A 15,901-nucleotide genomic window follows, 5' to 3' on the forward strand; every position below is an offset into this window, starting at 1 on the left:
AAGTGGAAAATGGGAATGGAATATCATCGCCACAATGGGGTAGGAAATTCCACCCAAATCACATTTGGCCGGTGTCTGATGTCGCCTTCCTAGTCAATCGTATTTCACAATAATTATGTCGTGAAAACAAACAAGATGCCTTGGGCGAACTCAACCGTCGAGGTGGGCATGAGCAGCAATTTCCGGATTAGTTCACTGTGCTGAATTCTGGTTGGCTTTCAGGATCTGAGATATGCATACTCTATCTCCTCTCCATATTTGATCAAGCTAGACTGGTCCAAGAGCAAATTTAAAACATCCAAATTGACTTTATGCTTATGGCCTGTTGGTAGCAATATCCATGATATCATGGACGTTTCCTTGGGTCGTAGGTATTTTTACTGTATATTGAAAGCCTTGCAGGTGACTGGCTGCTGTTGTTTGGCTTATGCACGTGCGGAACTCAAGCAGCCTTTCCAATTAGGCTCTGCACACTGCAGGATTGGTTCACCGTGATGTACGCTTGGAAAACACTGTGCGCGTAGAAAATCGATTTATTTTGATTGACTTGGAACACTGCGGAAGGGTAGGACGCCTACCTGATGGATTTAGCAACCAGTATATACCGCAAACGAAACTGGGCAAGCCAGAAATGCCCTACTCGTTCGGCTGTGACGTATGGATGCTGATGAAGGCCGTGCTTACACTTTCATTCGTCAAAGAAGATCGGGATACTCAAGGCCTCATTTTTGAGTTCCTCGAGTTATTTGACAAATCCCCAGATGATCCAAGGCTACGTAACGAAGGTGTCTCTACTGAAATGTTGATACATCTTGTATTTGAAGATGCAAGATCGCATTATGAAGCATCATAGTATTTATTGCAGAGTTTTTCTTGATAAAATTTGTACACATTACTAAGGCATAACCATCGCATCAGTCGTAGTAGAAACTGTGAATATAAGATATTGGACTTTCATTGAGGCTTGGAGTTGGCCCCGACTTGACGCATAATTCTTGTAATGGTGATCTCGACTACTCCTCCAGTCGCACCGCCTACCAATTCTAAATGTAGCCGCACCTATGAGCATCACTCCGAAACGACGATACATAACATGTTTTGTTCTTAAACGTTAAAGCCTTTCCAAGTCTTTGAGTATTGGTGGGTATACGTTAGGAATTTACGACCTGTTCGGACATATAGGTGCCTGCATTTTACATGTATTACTTGTTTGACAGAAGAAACATATTGCAACGATGACCGACACTGTAGTGCTCTGGATACAGCTCTTTATCATTGATGTTTCTCTACGTGTTAGCCACGAGATCATGAGGAACATGTGATTCCTCAACTCTCAGTCGTTAATAGACGAGACTGTGTAAAAGGCAAAGACATTAGTAGCACATACCCTGAGGCTACAGAGCTTTCTTCGTCTTGGTTTGGTTGGACGTCCGTTGGACATGTATCCTATTGTCTTTCTCCCAACTATTCAACTGTTACAAAGTTTCAACGACTTGCAACAAACAACACGATGATCAACCAAGTGCATTCGATATCATACTATCAATAGCAGAACACTCTCTGGAGGTCTCGGATATAGCCAACTTGTCGCTTGCATGCAAGGTTTTAAACAGGGAATGCAAGGAAAACGTTGATGCAATCTATCGTGCTATTTCACATAGCATCCCACTGGTCTTAAGGAAGCTTCACACCACTCAACACCCATCATTCGAACGGAGTCTACCAGAAACAGCCAAGTCTGCCTACTTTTACTTGCAAGCACGGCTGCATGAAGTGACATCAACACGCTTTTTGATTGAGGTGAGGTTTCAAGCTCAGCTCTTCCGTCTACACAGAGCGGACATGCGTACTGGTGTTTTTTCCCATTCAAAAGGTGTTGACGTCGCTTTTCACTCATTAGGACTATGCGCTCGATAGACTGAGACACTTTAATCGTGAACATCCTGGTGTCCACACGTTTTCGCAAAAAGATATGGAGGCCGAAGGATTCCAAGCTCTTGCCACTCTATGGGCTTTAGTGGATGGATCTCAAGTATGATTCACCCATGCGGTTTGGATCTGAGCTCCAACTAACATGGATCGAGAACAAACAGGCCTCAAATCAAATCTCGCGAACCCTATCAACATTGACCACTCCAGCTCTCATACTGGTGTCCCGTATAACCGAAATCGCTATAAGGAGAATCATGTTTAGGTTACGGTTTATTGGAGTGTCAAGTCAGGGTTATGGCGACTACTTGATCGAAGGAGGAGCTCGTAGGGTTTCTTGGGCTGTCTCTTCTTCCACCCCGTCAGACATACAAGATGACTATGAAGTCTGGCAAGAGAATGAGCAAGGAAGTGGATCTATCAGGAGATTGATTCTTGATTGTCATTTGCTGTTAAGGATTAGGAATGTTGGTATTAGGACGCCCTGAAAACAGAGACAGGCTGCAAACATAACTCATCATGGGATTGAGATTCGACCTATTATTCTCGAAATATATATAAACTAATCTAAACTATATAAACGTTGTAACCTGTTCTATGCAAGCATATACTACGTCTAAATGACCTTGCAAAAGACGTCCCTAAAACACTTCAAGCACCCTTTTCTTGCATTTCTACACTGGGTTTTGGAATGCATCTGGACCTCGAAGCTGCCTATTAGCAGCGTTCCATTTGATGGCAGCTTCCACCTCCGTGTCGTAATGTCCCAACACTTCCTCAATACCTCCAATACAGATGGTGGCCCTCCAATATGGACCGTGCCGCGAGACACCTTCAAACATAGACTTTGGGAGTATCGGTCGGCCATCGGATCCATCACTAGGTGGATGAGCAGCTCTTATTGGTACTGCTACTGGAGGAGCTCGGCTAGTGTGGGTATGGGGTGTACGGCGTTGGGTTCTGGAGCTTCTTTCCGGTTGTTGTTTTCTTACTGGAGGTGCAGCAGGGATCTGAGGCTTTCGAGACGCAACATGAGATCTACATTTGAGGAGTGAGTTGGTTGCAAATCGCGAAAAATTCTCTGCATCAATTTTCGTTGAAAATATTCACAATACCTGTTGTCGCTACTGTAACTCCTTTCACTCTCTTCCTCGTCTTCTTCGTCTGGATCATCAGACAATACATTCGTATTCGCATTTTTACCCCTGTATTCGATAGCTGCTTCATTCCAGGCTTTTGCAGCTTTTTTAGCAGTAGAATAACATCCAAGGTTACGTTGGTGCCCCAACGCAGTGATTTGAGCTTTGTATTTTCCAGGTGCAATTTTAGTAACACCTCTATATGGCGTGCTTCTTTTTCGTCCAGGAGCTTTTCTCCTCCTCTGAGAACCAGTAGAATTCCTCTGGGAACTACTAGAACTCTTCTTGTTTCCTGACTTGGATCTAGTGTGATATCAAAGTCAAACTTTCAGACATGCGACAATCCCACACAACAGAGAAACTGGAACTTACGGTGTGGGATTATTACCACTAATTACCACATAGCTATCATCAGAATCTTCTGCTTCTGACTCTGACGATATATACTGCACACGTTTACTAGACTTGCTGCGATTCCTCGACGACGATTTCCGTGTTATCTGGACATCCTCATCATCTTCAGAAAGACCCGCTAAATCAACTTCAGATTCTTCCGACAGTTCCGTTCCACCATCATCATCATGTTCAAAGCCAGCATCATTATCAACATCATCAGTCGGCGGTGTGGAAGACATACGCCGTCGTTTCTTGCCTTTGGATGTTTGCGACCAAGGTTCGTTTCCAGGTTTTGGTCCATCTGTATTACGAAATGATGGCGATTCATATCGGATTTGCGTTTTATTTTGTTGTTGCTGTTGTGGTAGAGGCATTGATGCTCTCCTCACTTCGATATCCGAAACACTCTTTTTATGATACATCGATTCTGGTTCATAGGCTGGTAATGATGGTCTTGCATTGTGTGATGGCGCACTTGAAGCTGTTGGTTGATTCTGATGACTTGTTGATGTTGGGCGATCATTATTAGAAGAAGATGAGGAAGTCGATATGGTGATGATACTCCTAGCTGGCTGATTTGGCAGCTGCGAGACGAAAGGTTGATCTTGTTCGTCACCATTCAGGTATTGTAGTACCTCCTTGATTTGTGATACGCGATGCCGTAGAGAGGTGTGAATGACATCAAAGTCGTCCAAATAATTCGGTTCGTCCTTTGGCTTGTTGTTCATCTTTGTGTTATGTTGATGTGCCCGAGAATGCGCGATGGTGGGCAATGCTAGAGGATAATCACAGCCGAAATAATGCCTAGATATTCCAAAATCTGATGATAATTCCTAAACATCGGTGATCAAGAGCGTTAGAACGAAAAATCAAAGAATGTCAGGAAGCAAAAAGTTTGAGTGAGACGATGCAAGGAACCGATGAACACCGGAGCATTGTAAATCTCAACAATACAACACATACCTTGGAGCGAGCATAAGATTACAACATGATGCTTTCGCTCAACAAAGCTTCGAGTCAAAATGAACTGCGTGGACAGAGACAGGCGCTAACATGATGAAAACAAACTTTCTGAGGCTATAATAAATACAATTTATTTCGTTCACAATCGTATTAATCTTCGCGGATCAAAGCATTCTTCACAAAAGACGGCAGATCGTTTGTGTTGTCACCTAAATCCCATGCAACGTTTTGACACCCATAGCATAGTCCTCTACTTGAATCTTTCGGTGGAGATGATAATGGTATCGGCGGTATGAGTGATGACACGGTATGCGATGATCGCCATTCATGAGATGCTGGTTCCACAGCTCTAAGACAGGAGGAGGCAAAAAAACTTAACAAGAGAGGAGTGATAGATGACGCGTTTCTAACAGTTCTCACCCTCCACATAAAGGACACTGAGTGACATGAGCTTTCGAGTCATGCCCTGTCTCAACCTTGAAGCCAGTCTTTAAGACTGTGCTCGTAGTAGAAGGGAAGTCTACCTGTAATCCCAGGATGAAATCTGCAAGAAGAGGGTTTAGTGCATGTATTCGACTGCTTAATCTCAAACGATAGCGTTCACCTTCAGTCAATCGATCAATACTTGACTTTGCTGGTAGGCCAGTATCAAAACTCCGCACAGTGTTGACATTGATTTCACAAAGTTGAGCAAGAACCGCGACTTCTTTTGATGTTAAGTCTCGCATAGGCTTCAATATGATCACTATGAAGTGAGAGCAACATCGTTAGATTCGCATTCACGTTTCGCGATGTCTGAAATGAGATTTCTGCCGTGGACACGCACCATCACCCTGCGTAGACTCTGAAGCAACCAACGCTGGCAGTCCAAACCCACGTCCTTTACAAACACCAGATATTATCTTGATTGCCGTTCGAGTAGCAGAATCACCCAGCAGTATATACGGACACGAATGCTCTCGAGCAACTTGTATCAGTAATTGTTGACGATAGTATTGTATCAGATCTTCTCGTGAGGACATTTTGGAAGCCGATGACAGACTCCGTATTAATCGTTCACGAGGTGTTTTCTGTCGCTCTGCAATAGTATTGAGAGAGATACCATTGAGTGCGAAAAAGAAACCGTGCTAATCATAGTACATACCAGCTGGATCCGACTTCTCTGCAGCTTCATCAGCAAACACGTCCTCTAGCCTCCTTACAACATACTCATGATCACCCATCATGGTGCCCAGCGACACGTCTTGCTGTCCTTCAATTAGAGCTGATTCATCGATATGACAAACAACCACTCCAGTAAATCGCGAGCGTTGGTACTTGTTGCGATTGAAAGACTCGTTCATCAAGTACAACATGAGGCTAGATATGACGTGTGCGTCAGTACAGTAGACACGAGCTTTTTTTTGCATAGCTCACCTTGAAGACATTCCACCAGAACAAGCCACCATTACCTTTCCAGTAGGAAGATGATCCATGGACTGCTGTTTAATAGCATGTCTGAATTGCTTTGAAGCTTTGTCTTTTAAGCATTCTCTGTTGCGACAACGAAAAAAAAGTCAGGGCAATGTCGTGAGCGATCGCTGCCTTGTTCGTAGTAAAGCATCAAGATTCAAGATGATCTCACCCGCAGAATACAGCATAATGTAGAAATATGATTGCTTTAGCCTTCTTGCACTTGATGCATATGCCTGACGCAGTTAGTTCTCGAACTCGAATTTGGCGAACTAGAGAAAAAGCACGGTCAGTGATATTACGAGCTCTGGAAGACGATATATGCTTACCGGGCCCATCATTATTAGATCCGTCGTCTTCAGGAGTCTCGCACTGCATTCTTCACGGAGCTTATTGACAAGATCTTGGAAAGTGTGTTTTTGTTTGATACCTATGAGCAAGAACACACTACAGTCAGAGCCGCTAAATCTATTGTTTTATTTAGGTTACAAGCACTTCTTTGCCTTGAAAGCTTCATACAATCATGTCCATCAAAGTATGAGAGCATGTACTTGAATGTACATTCATTTGGAATCACATCACGACGCACTTACATCAAATCATAGATGTTGAGTGCCCCTGAAGCTCTTGCTTTGGATCAGGATTTGATGAATAAGGACATTGGCGGCTTTTCGCTCGATCAGGTTGGGGGAAACACGTCAGCAGATGTTTGAATCAACGAGAGCTATTAACGCTGATGTAAACACCTAGTTGATGGAGATCGCTGGACTGTCGTGTGCATGCGCTCTCACCCAAGTATACGATCGAGCTACGTTTCCTCGTGTGCTGGTAATTGCTGGTCCAGGTATGTTTCTCGTTGAACCAAGGCTTGCATACATGTGATACGACAATTTATTTTTGTCACCTTATAGGAAACAATGGAGGTGATGCGCTCGTCGCTGCCAGGCATCTGTTTCACTTTGGGTATAAGCCGACCATACTATACCCAAAGCCAACACAAAAGGACATTTACATTGTACGATACGATGCTATTTTAACTGCAATGTGCCACTGATAGCAATCCCTTTTTGCTGCTACTGAAGGGCCTCGTCAAGCAATGCAAGAACCTCGACATTCCATTCGTGGATTCTGTGGATGGTGCTATTGAGAATGCTGATGTTGTGCTCGATGGAATCTTTGGTTAGTACACGAAATACACCTGATTTTTGTTTTGTGCTGAATTGTATGGACTTTACAGGATTCAGCTTTAGTGGAGACATTAGACCTCCTTTCGACAATATCATCAAGACTCTGAAGAAGTCAAGTATTCCCATTGTTAGTATTGACATACCTTCAGGCTGGGACGTCGAAAAGGGTATTTCATGTTTCACACGTGCGGATGCTACTATTTTGACACTTCCATTGTAGGAAACGTGGTTTCGAAAGGACTTGATCCTGAAATGTTGATTAGTTTGACTGCTCCAAAGCCTTGTGCACTGCACTTTCGAGGCAAACATCATTATCTTGGATTAAGGATTGTACCTCCGTTCATTGATAAAAAGTATGGACTCAACCTGCCAGAATATCCAGGTATTGAGCAATGTGTTCGTTTGCCTAGCAGTCTATGAAGAGGAGTTTTGAATGGCAGAGCAACAATTGTATTCAAATATTCGATTTCTTTGCATATCTATATATATTTGTTTGCGATTCTATATGTCAAGCGAGTTTTATATTTTACACCATCCATCTTGATCTCATCATAACACACCCATAAAGCGAGTCACATTCACAAAAATTAGTCAATTTCAGTGCCGTCACGCCTACTATAAGTGATACCAGCAGCTTCAATATCATCCACAACCCCATCAGGCAGCACTCCAATAACCTTTATGGCATACAGCCCCCTCGTGAATTTATCCACCCGTTGCCACCTCGCCACCCAACTCTTTTCGGGATTCAGCATGGCAATCATACCCTCGAATCTTGTAGACGTGCATTCAGCGACTTTTTCATCTGATCCTCGCATAGCGAGTACTTCTTCACAGTTGGGACACCCATGACGACGGAATTCTTTATCCTTTTGTATTATAGAGCAGAGGAGACATGCTCGTAGGCCTCGTCGGTCGGCTGGGATGAAGGATTCACGGGCTCCTGCTGCTGATGAGGCTGCTGCTCCTCCTGTGCGTTTGGAAGCGGATGATGGGCGAGATGGGCGTTCTTCTTCCAGGTCGTCATCTTCGAGGTTTTCACCACCAAAGTCTTCGTCTTCCATGTCGTCGTCGTGGTCGCTCATGTTCCTTATAGTACGTGTACGGTTGATGTTTTGAGTTTTGAGCGCAAGAGCAATTTGAGGGGCAATCGTACCAGTTTTCACAGAGACCTGAAAAGGAGAAGCTATGGACCAGACACGTGTATTTACGTGAACATGTACTATTCGAGGTGCTGATATTGCTATTTAAATCAAAAGTACAATCACAAGTGACAAAATCGGGACAGATCATGATTAAACAATGCAGGTTCTTCAAACCAGCAGCCGAAATGATGAATTCTTTGGAATTTTGTTTGCATTATCCTTATACTCAACCTCAGTGCTTCCAAAAATGAAGATTGACGACGATCGAGCGAATAGAATGAAGTCCAGTCCAATTAGTATTATTGTGGGAAATAAAAAGCGCTTTCTTCCAAATCTTAGGCCAAAACTCAGACATATCAAAGAGCATTAGAAAATTTATACCTCAAACCAAGACCTGCTGGAGTTGTCCCCGTGTTCTCCAACACCAAACCAAGGTCAGCCATTCTTTGAGTAGTAGCTATAAATCCATTATATATTTTTGGAGGTATTTCAGATAATCACTTCCTTTAAATAATGTATAAACTATTTACACTGACATGACAGCTTCTTTCTATACAACCCACCCTAAGTAATAACACCCCTTTGCTTCCCGGTGGATACAACGACGGTTTCCTGATGTCTACTGATCACCTCAAACAGTCATATGGCAGATCTATGAAGTAAATCATCGTTGTAAGTGTTTCGGTTGCTGACTTCTACAGTTGTTTTGGTATGTATTTGGGATATGCGGCATTATGGGTAGTGGTAGTCGACTCCTATCTAAAACTAGAGCTGCTCGGATCCACAGTGGTATAGGAGTGGTTTTGGCATACCGAATGAGCGAGTGACTAAAGTTTGCTGCTGTTACCATGGTGAGAATGTGTTACTTCACGAGTTTTTAAACTGTGATTTGAATGAGAAGCAGTGGCTTCCACAGCAGCAGCTATACAGAGGACTCTAGAATTTCCTGGTCGACTTGGGATACTCGAATGTCGGTGAATTTCAAGTACGGTTGATTTTCGTTGAAAATGTTCTATTTTGGACGAGTTTGATTGGGGTGAGAGTGTCCCAAGCGCAAACAAATCAAGGTCAAAACTGTTTGAAAACGGTAAAAAGCATTTAAAGAAAGCAAATGCACATGCATATTCCTTTTTACAAGGTTGTTATTACAATCCCAAATCCTTCTTCATGGCAGCGAATTCACGCTTCACCATTGGCGTCACTAGTATACCAGCGAGATCTTTCGACAATTTGCGATAGCCCTATACATGAAACAGCCAAGTTACATCAAGACTGACAGGACCAAAAATCGACGAAGCACCGCTTACATCAGACGAGAAATGCTGTCCATCAATCCAATACAGTTTATCTCGCTTGTACTCAAAGCTCGATAAATCCAATCCTTCCTTCACGAATGCAAGATTGTTGCCAATGTAATCACGAATCATATCGTTTCGAATCATTATATGATCTGATTCTGTTTGTCCACGTGGTGATATGTATGAGAGGAATGTGTCCTTGCCCATGTCTTTTAGGACTCGACATATTGCGGCAATGTTTTCTATTGTCTTTTCTGGTGATAGTCCTTGTCTATGAGGAGTCCGGTGTGTTAGTGACGTGCTTCAGATGTTCATTAAAAGTGTAGTTGACAGGATTTCTGTTGTTACTTGGAGTCGTTCATTCCCACAAAGAGACAGACAATTTCTGCCCTGTCCAGTTGTTTCAATTTGGTGAGGTACTTTCGAGATGTGCTGGTACCGCTCTATCCGATGGAAAAGGAGTATCAGACGACCGCTGCAGTATTTTTTCGCTCGCGGAGTCAAACGAAAAGAACTCATACTGACAATCTCTGACAAGGGTAACCAATCTTCAGATGTACTGCCATTCACTCCACAATTGTAGACTTGCCACGCATGCCTGAGCTTTTCATTCCGCAGACTGTTGGATAGATGTGTTGCGAGCCCTACGTGTAAATTGGGAACGATCAGTATAAGCCATTCATGAGCTCAAAACAGAGCGTGGAATGCGTACCTGGAACTTGACCCAGAGTAACGTAATCGCCAGCTCCATAAGCTTTGAAGGAGACAATATGTGTTTGAGACCCTTTTCGTTCAAAGCAGACTGATCAAATCATGATTACCTGTATCATCACCTAGAAAATAGTGTGATCAGAGTTAGCAATTATAGCAAAAGAATAGACATCATCACCAACTCGTAACATACCAATGATCAAGATACTATGAAAGTACTTTCCATACGACGAAGTAGAGACAGGCATAGCCGAGAATAGAAACTAATGAATGTTGTTCAATACTTCAAATCGTGTCCTGGTTCAACACAACACAGAGATGACATTGAGATGGTTGTAATCTTACATGTGAGATTGAGATCCAAATGCTTCGTAGGGCGATATGTAGCCACGTCCAGATGCTCATTGTAGGCTTGGCCATATTGCCTGGAAAACAAAATGACGCGTCTATTGTACTAGAATGGCATGTAGTGGTTAGCTTTGCTTGAAAACTCGAAATCATTCAAACTATCCAGTCAATTCGAATAACAGCGCTTACAAGCTAGTTCCAATGGCGCCAGTTTGGATACCGCTCGAGTCGAATCCTGCAGTACGTTAAACCTTTCTTTCTGGATCTGCAGTATGGAGCTTAACTGTTATTTCGTTTGTAGGTTTGGAACAAGGTGAGATTCAAGCAAAAGGGAACTTACACTCCGGAATATCCAATGATTTTAATATTTCGCCAATTTGGGCGAAATATACTAGTATATCGCTAATTTGGGCGTCAATACGGATTCATGGTGCTATTCTGACATTTGGGGTATGAACGAATGTCCAAACGAACACCCCCCTTTGAACTGGAACTCGCCCTGAACGATCGCAACTCTATTAGGCCTCGATGAAGACATATTACAGTTTGTTCCAAAACCAGTCATTGCTGTGTTGCTGTTGTTTCCCGTGACGGACAAGGTTGGCTGCCTCTTTACTGGATATTGACGATCGTTGTTTCGACTGTCTGCAAGCTCTCTCATCACATGTTATTACTGCTAGTACGAACAATATCGACGAGAAGAAGAAGCAAAGATCAAAAAGAATGGACAAACTGTGAGCGACAAGATCTGGTTTACAAGGCAAACAATAGAAAATGCATGTGGGACGATTGGATTACTACACAGCCTGGCAAACAATTCTGATGTCCTCCAAGTCGAAAAGGATGGGGGGTTGTCGCGTATACTTCACAGGACAGGAACAAAATCGGCAGATGATCGAGCTGAAGAACTAGAGAAGGATCAAGATCTGGCCAAAGCTCACGATGAAAGTTCTCGAGAAGGCCAGAGTGAGGTAAGCGTCAGTGTTACTTGATTGTCCAAATGCTTCGTGGAGCTTATTATTTACTCAGGTGCCGGATGCTGAGGAAGACGTGGATTTGCACTTTGTATGCTTTGTCAAACAGGACGAGTGCTTATACGAACTCGATGGAAGGAAGCCCTTTCCGATAAATCATGGCCCGTGTACAGATTTGCTCAAAGGAGCTGCGACCGTGATACGTCAATTCATGGATCGCGAACCTGAATCTGTCAACTTCAATATGATATCGTTGGGGGGAGTTCCTGCTGACGATTGAAGAAATTGTATGTTGCTTTATATATTGTTCATAGCGTACTCTATAAATGACGATGATTTTGAACCAAGTTGCGTAGTCTCGGTTTACAGGTCGTGTGAGGGAAGGGCGGCAAGTTCTGGTGGTCTTCGAGGTGTAATTGTCACGTAGTTGTCACGTAAGTGTAGTAGATTGTTCTTTCATAATAAAGTCATTGATTACAGTGGTTTGTACGTTCCTTCTAACATACACCACATAGACCTTTCAACCGGATACATATTATAGAGGACCATAATACATCCGCTCCATTTTCATACTCTCTATTTGTCAATAGCACCACTGTCAACACACAATCAAGCAATAAGATGGCATCCTTTTTCAAAAAGGATAAAAAACCTACGGATACAGGACCAAAGGTAAGTGCTGGACTGACTATCTTAGATCAATCGTCATTGCCTGTAGCTAACATCGGCAATCCCCAACAGATTATGATGCAAAATGAGCAGGCATGTGTTTCGACATTTTGCGGCAGTCGATGATACGTGGTCAAATATATCTAACTCCGTCAACCCATTAATTTGGATATGTATCTAAACTCGTTTACAGGCATATCGAGATTGTACGTACTCGAGGCTTTTTTGGCATGGTCCCGTCTTTGTCAAACTCCACAATTGCACAGCAAGACCTGAACGACTTACACTTCTAATTTAGATTTAATGGCAAATATCATTCGAGATATCGACACACTCGCTGGTAACGGTTGGATAAGTCCAATGACTCAGCAAATGGTCAGATCCCTTTGTCGCAGCTCATATGTTGGCTTCACTTCAACTCATTCGCCATATTCACATATTAGCTCAACGACAACCTCGAACTGGAATCAGCAAATCCTCCAGGCTACGCTCCTAGCGCTTCTTCTTCATCGTTTAGAGGACCACCACCTGGCAGTGTCGGAGGAGGAGGGAGAGCCATCATGCCACCCGCACCAGGGCTGCCACCTAGAGGCGTTCCCAACGCAGGTCCCAAACCTGCTCTGCCGTCAAGGAATACAGGAAAGGCAGGATCAAATACAGTCTCTGCCATACAAGATTTTGGCACTGGTGAAGATGGGGATTTGGAGTTTAGGTTTGGTGAGACCATTAGTGATGTCGAAGAAGGTAGGCAAAAATATCATTATCTTTTGTTTGTTGTATCTTTTTTCTTCTTGCGAACTGTGATTCACCAACGCGATATTTTATATAGTGGATGAGAACTGGCAAGTCCTTTAATTCTTCGTCCTTGCAATGTTACATATCTAGCAATGAGCTATAACCTTGCTTTTCAAATAGGTATCGTGGACGAATTGGTGCAAGGACTGGAATATTCCCAAAATCCTACGTTCGCTAGAGTTGATGCAAAAATTATTATTGATGCTGCTTATTGTTTAAATAAAACTGATTTCGAGAGACAAAATATTTCTTGTGTCGTAGTTTATCTAGCTCTGAAAATGCCCGTCAAAGGTGGAGGTTTGCTGCAGTCACGCTTTTGACAAAAAGCTTCAAAAAGCCTAACGTTTTGTCAAGTACACGACATGACAGAGCTGTCCAAGCTCGCAAACTCCATACCAACATGGGCTTGGGCCATAATCGGTGCCTATGGGCTCATCACTCTATTGAGACAGTTGACAAAAAAGCCTTCGGACGCAACAGGCTTCTTTGAGTGGCCGATAGTTGGTATGTCGCTAATTGTTCCGCAGAAGGCATAATAAAATCTAATCAACTTAACGTAGGAAACATGCCTCAGCTCAAAAGACCCAGTAAGTCGTCTCATCCTTTGCAAAACATTCCAAACATCATTGTTGGGCTTTTAAACCAACCGGCCAAGCTGGGCCACCGAGGAGTCTAGAGACATGCTTATTTGTGAATTTGATCTACGTTCCATTCAATCGTTTCTAATCGTACGAATTTGACACCTTAGCTCGACGTGCCCAATTTATGTTGGAGGTATCGTTAGCTCACGGCGCAGTCTCCAAGGCCACTGTAATGGGGAACCAGTCTATTATTGTATCCGATGTTTCCGTAAGATATTGTTTCACCTTCTTTCACACATCACAACGCCCACACCTTACAACTGACTAGATTGTCAAGCGGATCTTGCAAACCGAACAACAAGATTGGAGTCGCGGTGGTAGCTCAGAGATCCTTTTTGGTGATATTGCTGGTGGCCTGATTCTTCAACCAAATGGCGAGAGTTGGAAGGAAACACGTAAATTCTTTGATCCCAATTTCAATGTGCCTACGATCAAAAGTTATACTCCCATGTAAGCTGAGTATGGGTATCTGCCACTCTAATTGCTTTCTGTGAAGCTTATCTAATCAATGACGTTCTAGCGTCCAAGGAAGAGTAACCAAGCTCATCACATGGCTCAACACACAATCAAAATCTCCAGACAATACCGTCAAAGGTCCTGGAATTGAGTTGCAAACCGTCTTTCATGGCATCACATTCGACATTATCGTCATGATATTACTAGGATATGATCCAATGTCTGTAGAGAAAGGTGGTGAATCTGTGCACGTGCATGCATGGGAACACTGCTTAATGTCATTAACTAGACGCTCGCCATATCTCAAGACTCAGTACTGGAAGTATTGGAAAACAAAGTCTGTGGTTGAGTATGAGCGACAGTATAAACTATTGACGGATCTAGTTCTCGACCGTCGCCGCTATTATGAAACGAATGGAGTCAAGGACTCGGATGTGGATATGATGGCTAGTTTTATTAGGCGCATGAAGCAAGATCCGTCTAGCATTCCAGAGTTTTTAAGGACGAGTGAATATGAGTTTACGCGGCATTATGTGACGATGATTTTTGCAGATAAGTATATACTACTCCTTTTGTTTTGATCTGGTCAATGAGTACTTACCTTTGGTTGTTTTCTCTTGTCATTTTACGGCACGACACGACGGCTTCCACGTCGCTATGGGCCCTCGCATTCATGCTCATGCAACCAGAATGGAAGATAAAAGTCTACAATGAGATCAAAGACGTGCTTGGAGACAACACGCCAGCGACATATGAGGCTCTGGACACCATGCCAATTTTATCGGCTGTCGTGAAGGAGACGCTTCGTTTACGGCCTTCTGCACCCGTTTTGGTATAACTTGTTTTGTTGTATGCTGCACGTTTTGACTCGAGGAATCTGATCGTAGTTCTCAATGATCGTAAATTTCAACACTCTAGAATCGCGTTACTGCAGTCGACAAGATGTATGAATGGAAGGATAAAGATGGAAGTACTAAAAGACACTTTGTGGCAAAGGGAGCTGATACAGGCTTCCAGCCCTACGTGGTCCAATTACATCCTGACAACTACGATAATCCGACTGCCTTTGATCCGAGTAGATGGCTGGATAGTCGTGCCAAGACGTACGACACGTACGCATATGTTCGTAAGTCATGACAGAAGTAAAGTAAATTATGTTTCAACGTAGGTTTTTTTGTTGAGCTTCAAATTCTACCTAGCATTTGGCGGCGGTCCTCGTAAATGTCTTGGTAACGATTTCGCAGGATTTTGCAAACATTCATTGCCAATCTCACACACCTCTGACATAGGCGAGAAGCTGGCCTTGTTTGAAGTCAAGATGGTGGTAGTTGGTGTTTTGAGAGAATTTGATGTCTCGCTGGTGGAAGGACATGTGTGTGATTTCATTACAGCGTAAGACCTTGTCAAAGTTCTCTCGAAAGAAGGTTGCTTTCTTTTAACGACGCTTCTACTTGCTTTCTAGTCCGACTATGAGAATGGTGAATGGGTTGAAAGTTGCCATAACGAAACGATGAGCTTAAATTTCAATAGTAGAGGATACTCTATTTGTTGTTTGTCACTAATTGAAAATACAGATAAATATCACTTTCATACTTCTAATAATTGTCCCTTGTCATAAAAATAATCCTTGTAGTAGTAATCGTCCTTCATGAGTTGCTGTCAAGCAGAATTTATAAATTACGTTTATTTACGAGATCGAACCATTGGTTGAGCGATTGGTTTTGGTGTGAATGACTTTGTACCCTTTCCAAACTTTGCAGAGTGACGAGTCTGGATTTTCATGATGGTTTCCATATCA

The 15,901-nt window shown here is 43.0% G+C and overlaps 5 protein-coding genes across 5 annotated transcripts; 3 read left to right on the forward strand and 2 right to left on the reverse strand.

The window, feature by feature from the left end:
* Positions 1-4,577: 4,577 nt before the first annotated feature.
* On the reverse strand, positions 4,578-6,257 carry SmJEL517_g04263 (uncharacterized protein; the record flags this gene model as incomplete). The annotated part of the gene is made up of 8 exons (XM_031170191.1): positions 4,578-4,776; positions 4,848-4,971; positions 5,032-5,172; positions 5,254-5,505; positions 5,572-5,786; positions 5,844-5,960; positions 6,052-6,151; positions 6,209-6,257. 8 exons carry the CDS (start codon positions 6,255-6,257, stop codon positions 4,578-4,580), a joined length of 1,197 nt encoding a protein of 398 aa, XP_031023770.1.
* A 145-nt stretch (positions 6,258-6,402) lies between these two features.
* Positions 6,403-7,486, forward strand: SmJEL517_g04264 (uncharacterized protein; the record flags this gene model as incomplete). Its single annotated transcript, XM_031170192.1, has 7 exons — positions 6,403-6,414; positions 6,485-6,562; positions 6,630-6,723; positions 6,791-6,894; positions 6,962-7,058; positions 7,117-7,233; positions 7,287-7,486. The coding sequence occupies 7 exons, from the start codon at positions 6,403-6,405 to the stop codon at positions 7,484-7,486; spliced, it is 702 nt and encodes a 233-aa protein (XP_031023774.1).
* Positions 7,487-7,653: 167 nt separating this feature from the next.
* SmJEL517_g04265 (uncharacterized protein) lies at positions 7,654-8,151 on the reverse strand (the record flags this gene model as incomplete). The annotated part of the gene is made up of 1 exon (XM_031170193.1): positions 7,654-8,151. The coding sequence occupies one exon, from the start codon at positions 8,149-8,151 to the stop codon at positions 7,654-7,656; it is 498 nt and encodes a 165-aa protein (XP_031023773.1).
* A 2,618-nt stretch (positions 8,152-10,769) lies between these two features.
* On the forward strand, positions 10,770-11,822 carry SmJEL517_g04266 (uncharacterized protein; the record flags this gene model as incomplete). The annotated part of the gene is made up of 6 exons (XM_031170194.1): positions 10,770-10,808; positions 10,870-10,881; positions 10,964-11,018; positions 11,091-11,167; positions 11,249-11,539; positions 11,598-11,822. 6 exons carry the CDS (start codon positions 10,770-10,772, stop codon positions 11,820-11,822), a joined length of 699 nt encoding a protein of 232 aa, XP_031023772.1.
* Positions 11,823-12,163: 341 nt separating this feature from the next.
* Positions 12,164-15,617, forward strand: SmJEL517_g04267 (uncharacterized protein; the record flags this gene model as incomplete). The annotated part of the gene is made up of 15 exons (XM_031170195.1): positions 12,164-12,214; positions 12,405-12,417; positions 12,510-12,586; positions 12,655-12,955; positions 13,127-13,303; positions 13,376-13,510; positions 13,567-13,593; positions 13,755-13,855; positions 13,916-14,097; positions 14,168-14,610; positions 14,793-14,935; positions 15,022-15,229; positions 15,303-15,332; positions 15,393-15,495; positions 15,566-15,617. The coding sequence occupies 15 exons, from the start codon at positions 12,164-12,166 to the stop codon at positions 15,615-15,617; spliced, it is 2,043 nt and encodes a 680-aa protein (XP_031023771.1).
* Between the last annotated feature and the right edge of the window lie 284 nt (positions 15,618-15,901).

This window comes from Synchytrium microbalum (genome assembly GCF_006535985.1).
Source record: "Synchytrium microbalum strain JEL517 chromosome Unknown SmJEL517_scf0028, whole genome shotgun sequence".
Taxonomy (NCBI): domain Eukaryota; kingdom Fungi; phylum Chytridiomycota; class Chytridiomycetes; order Synchytriales; family Synchytriaceae; genus Synchytrium; species Synchytrium microbalum.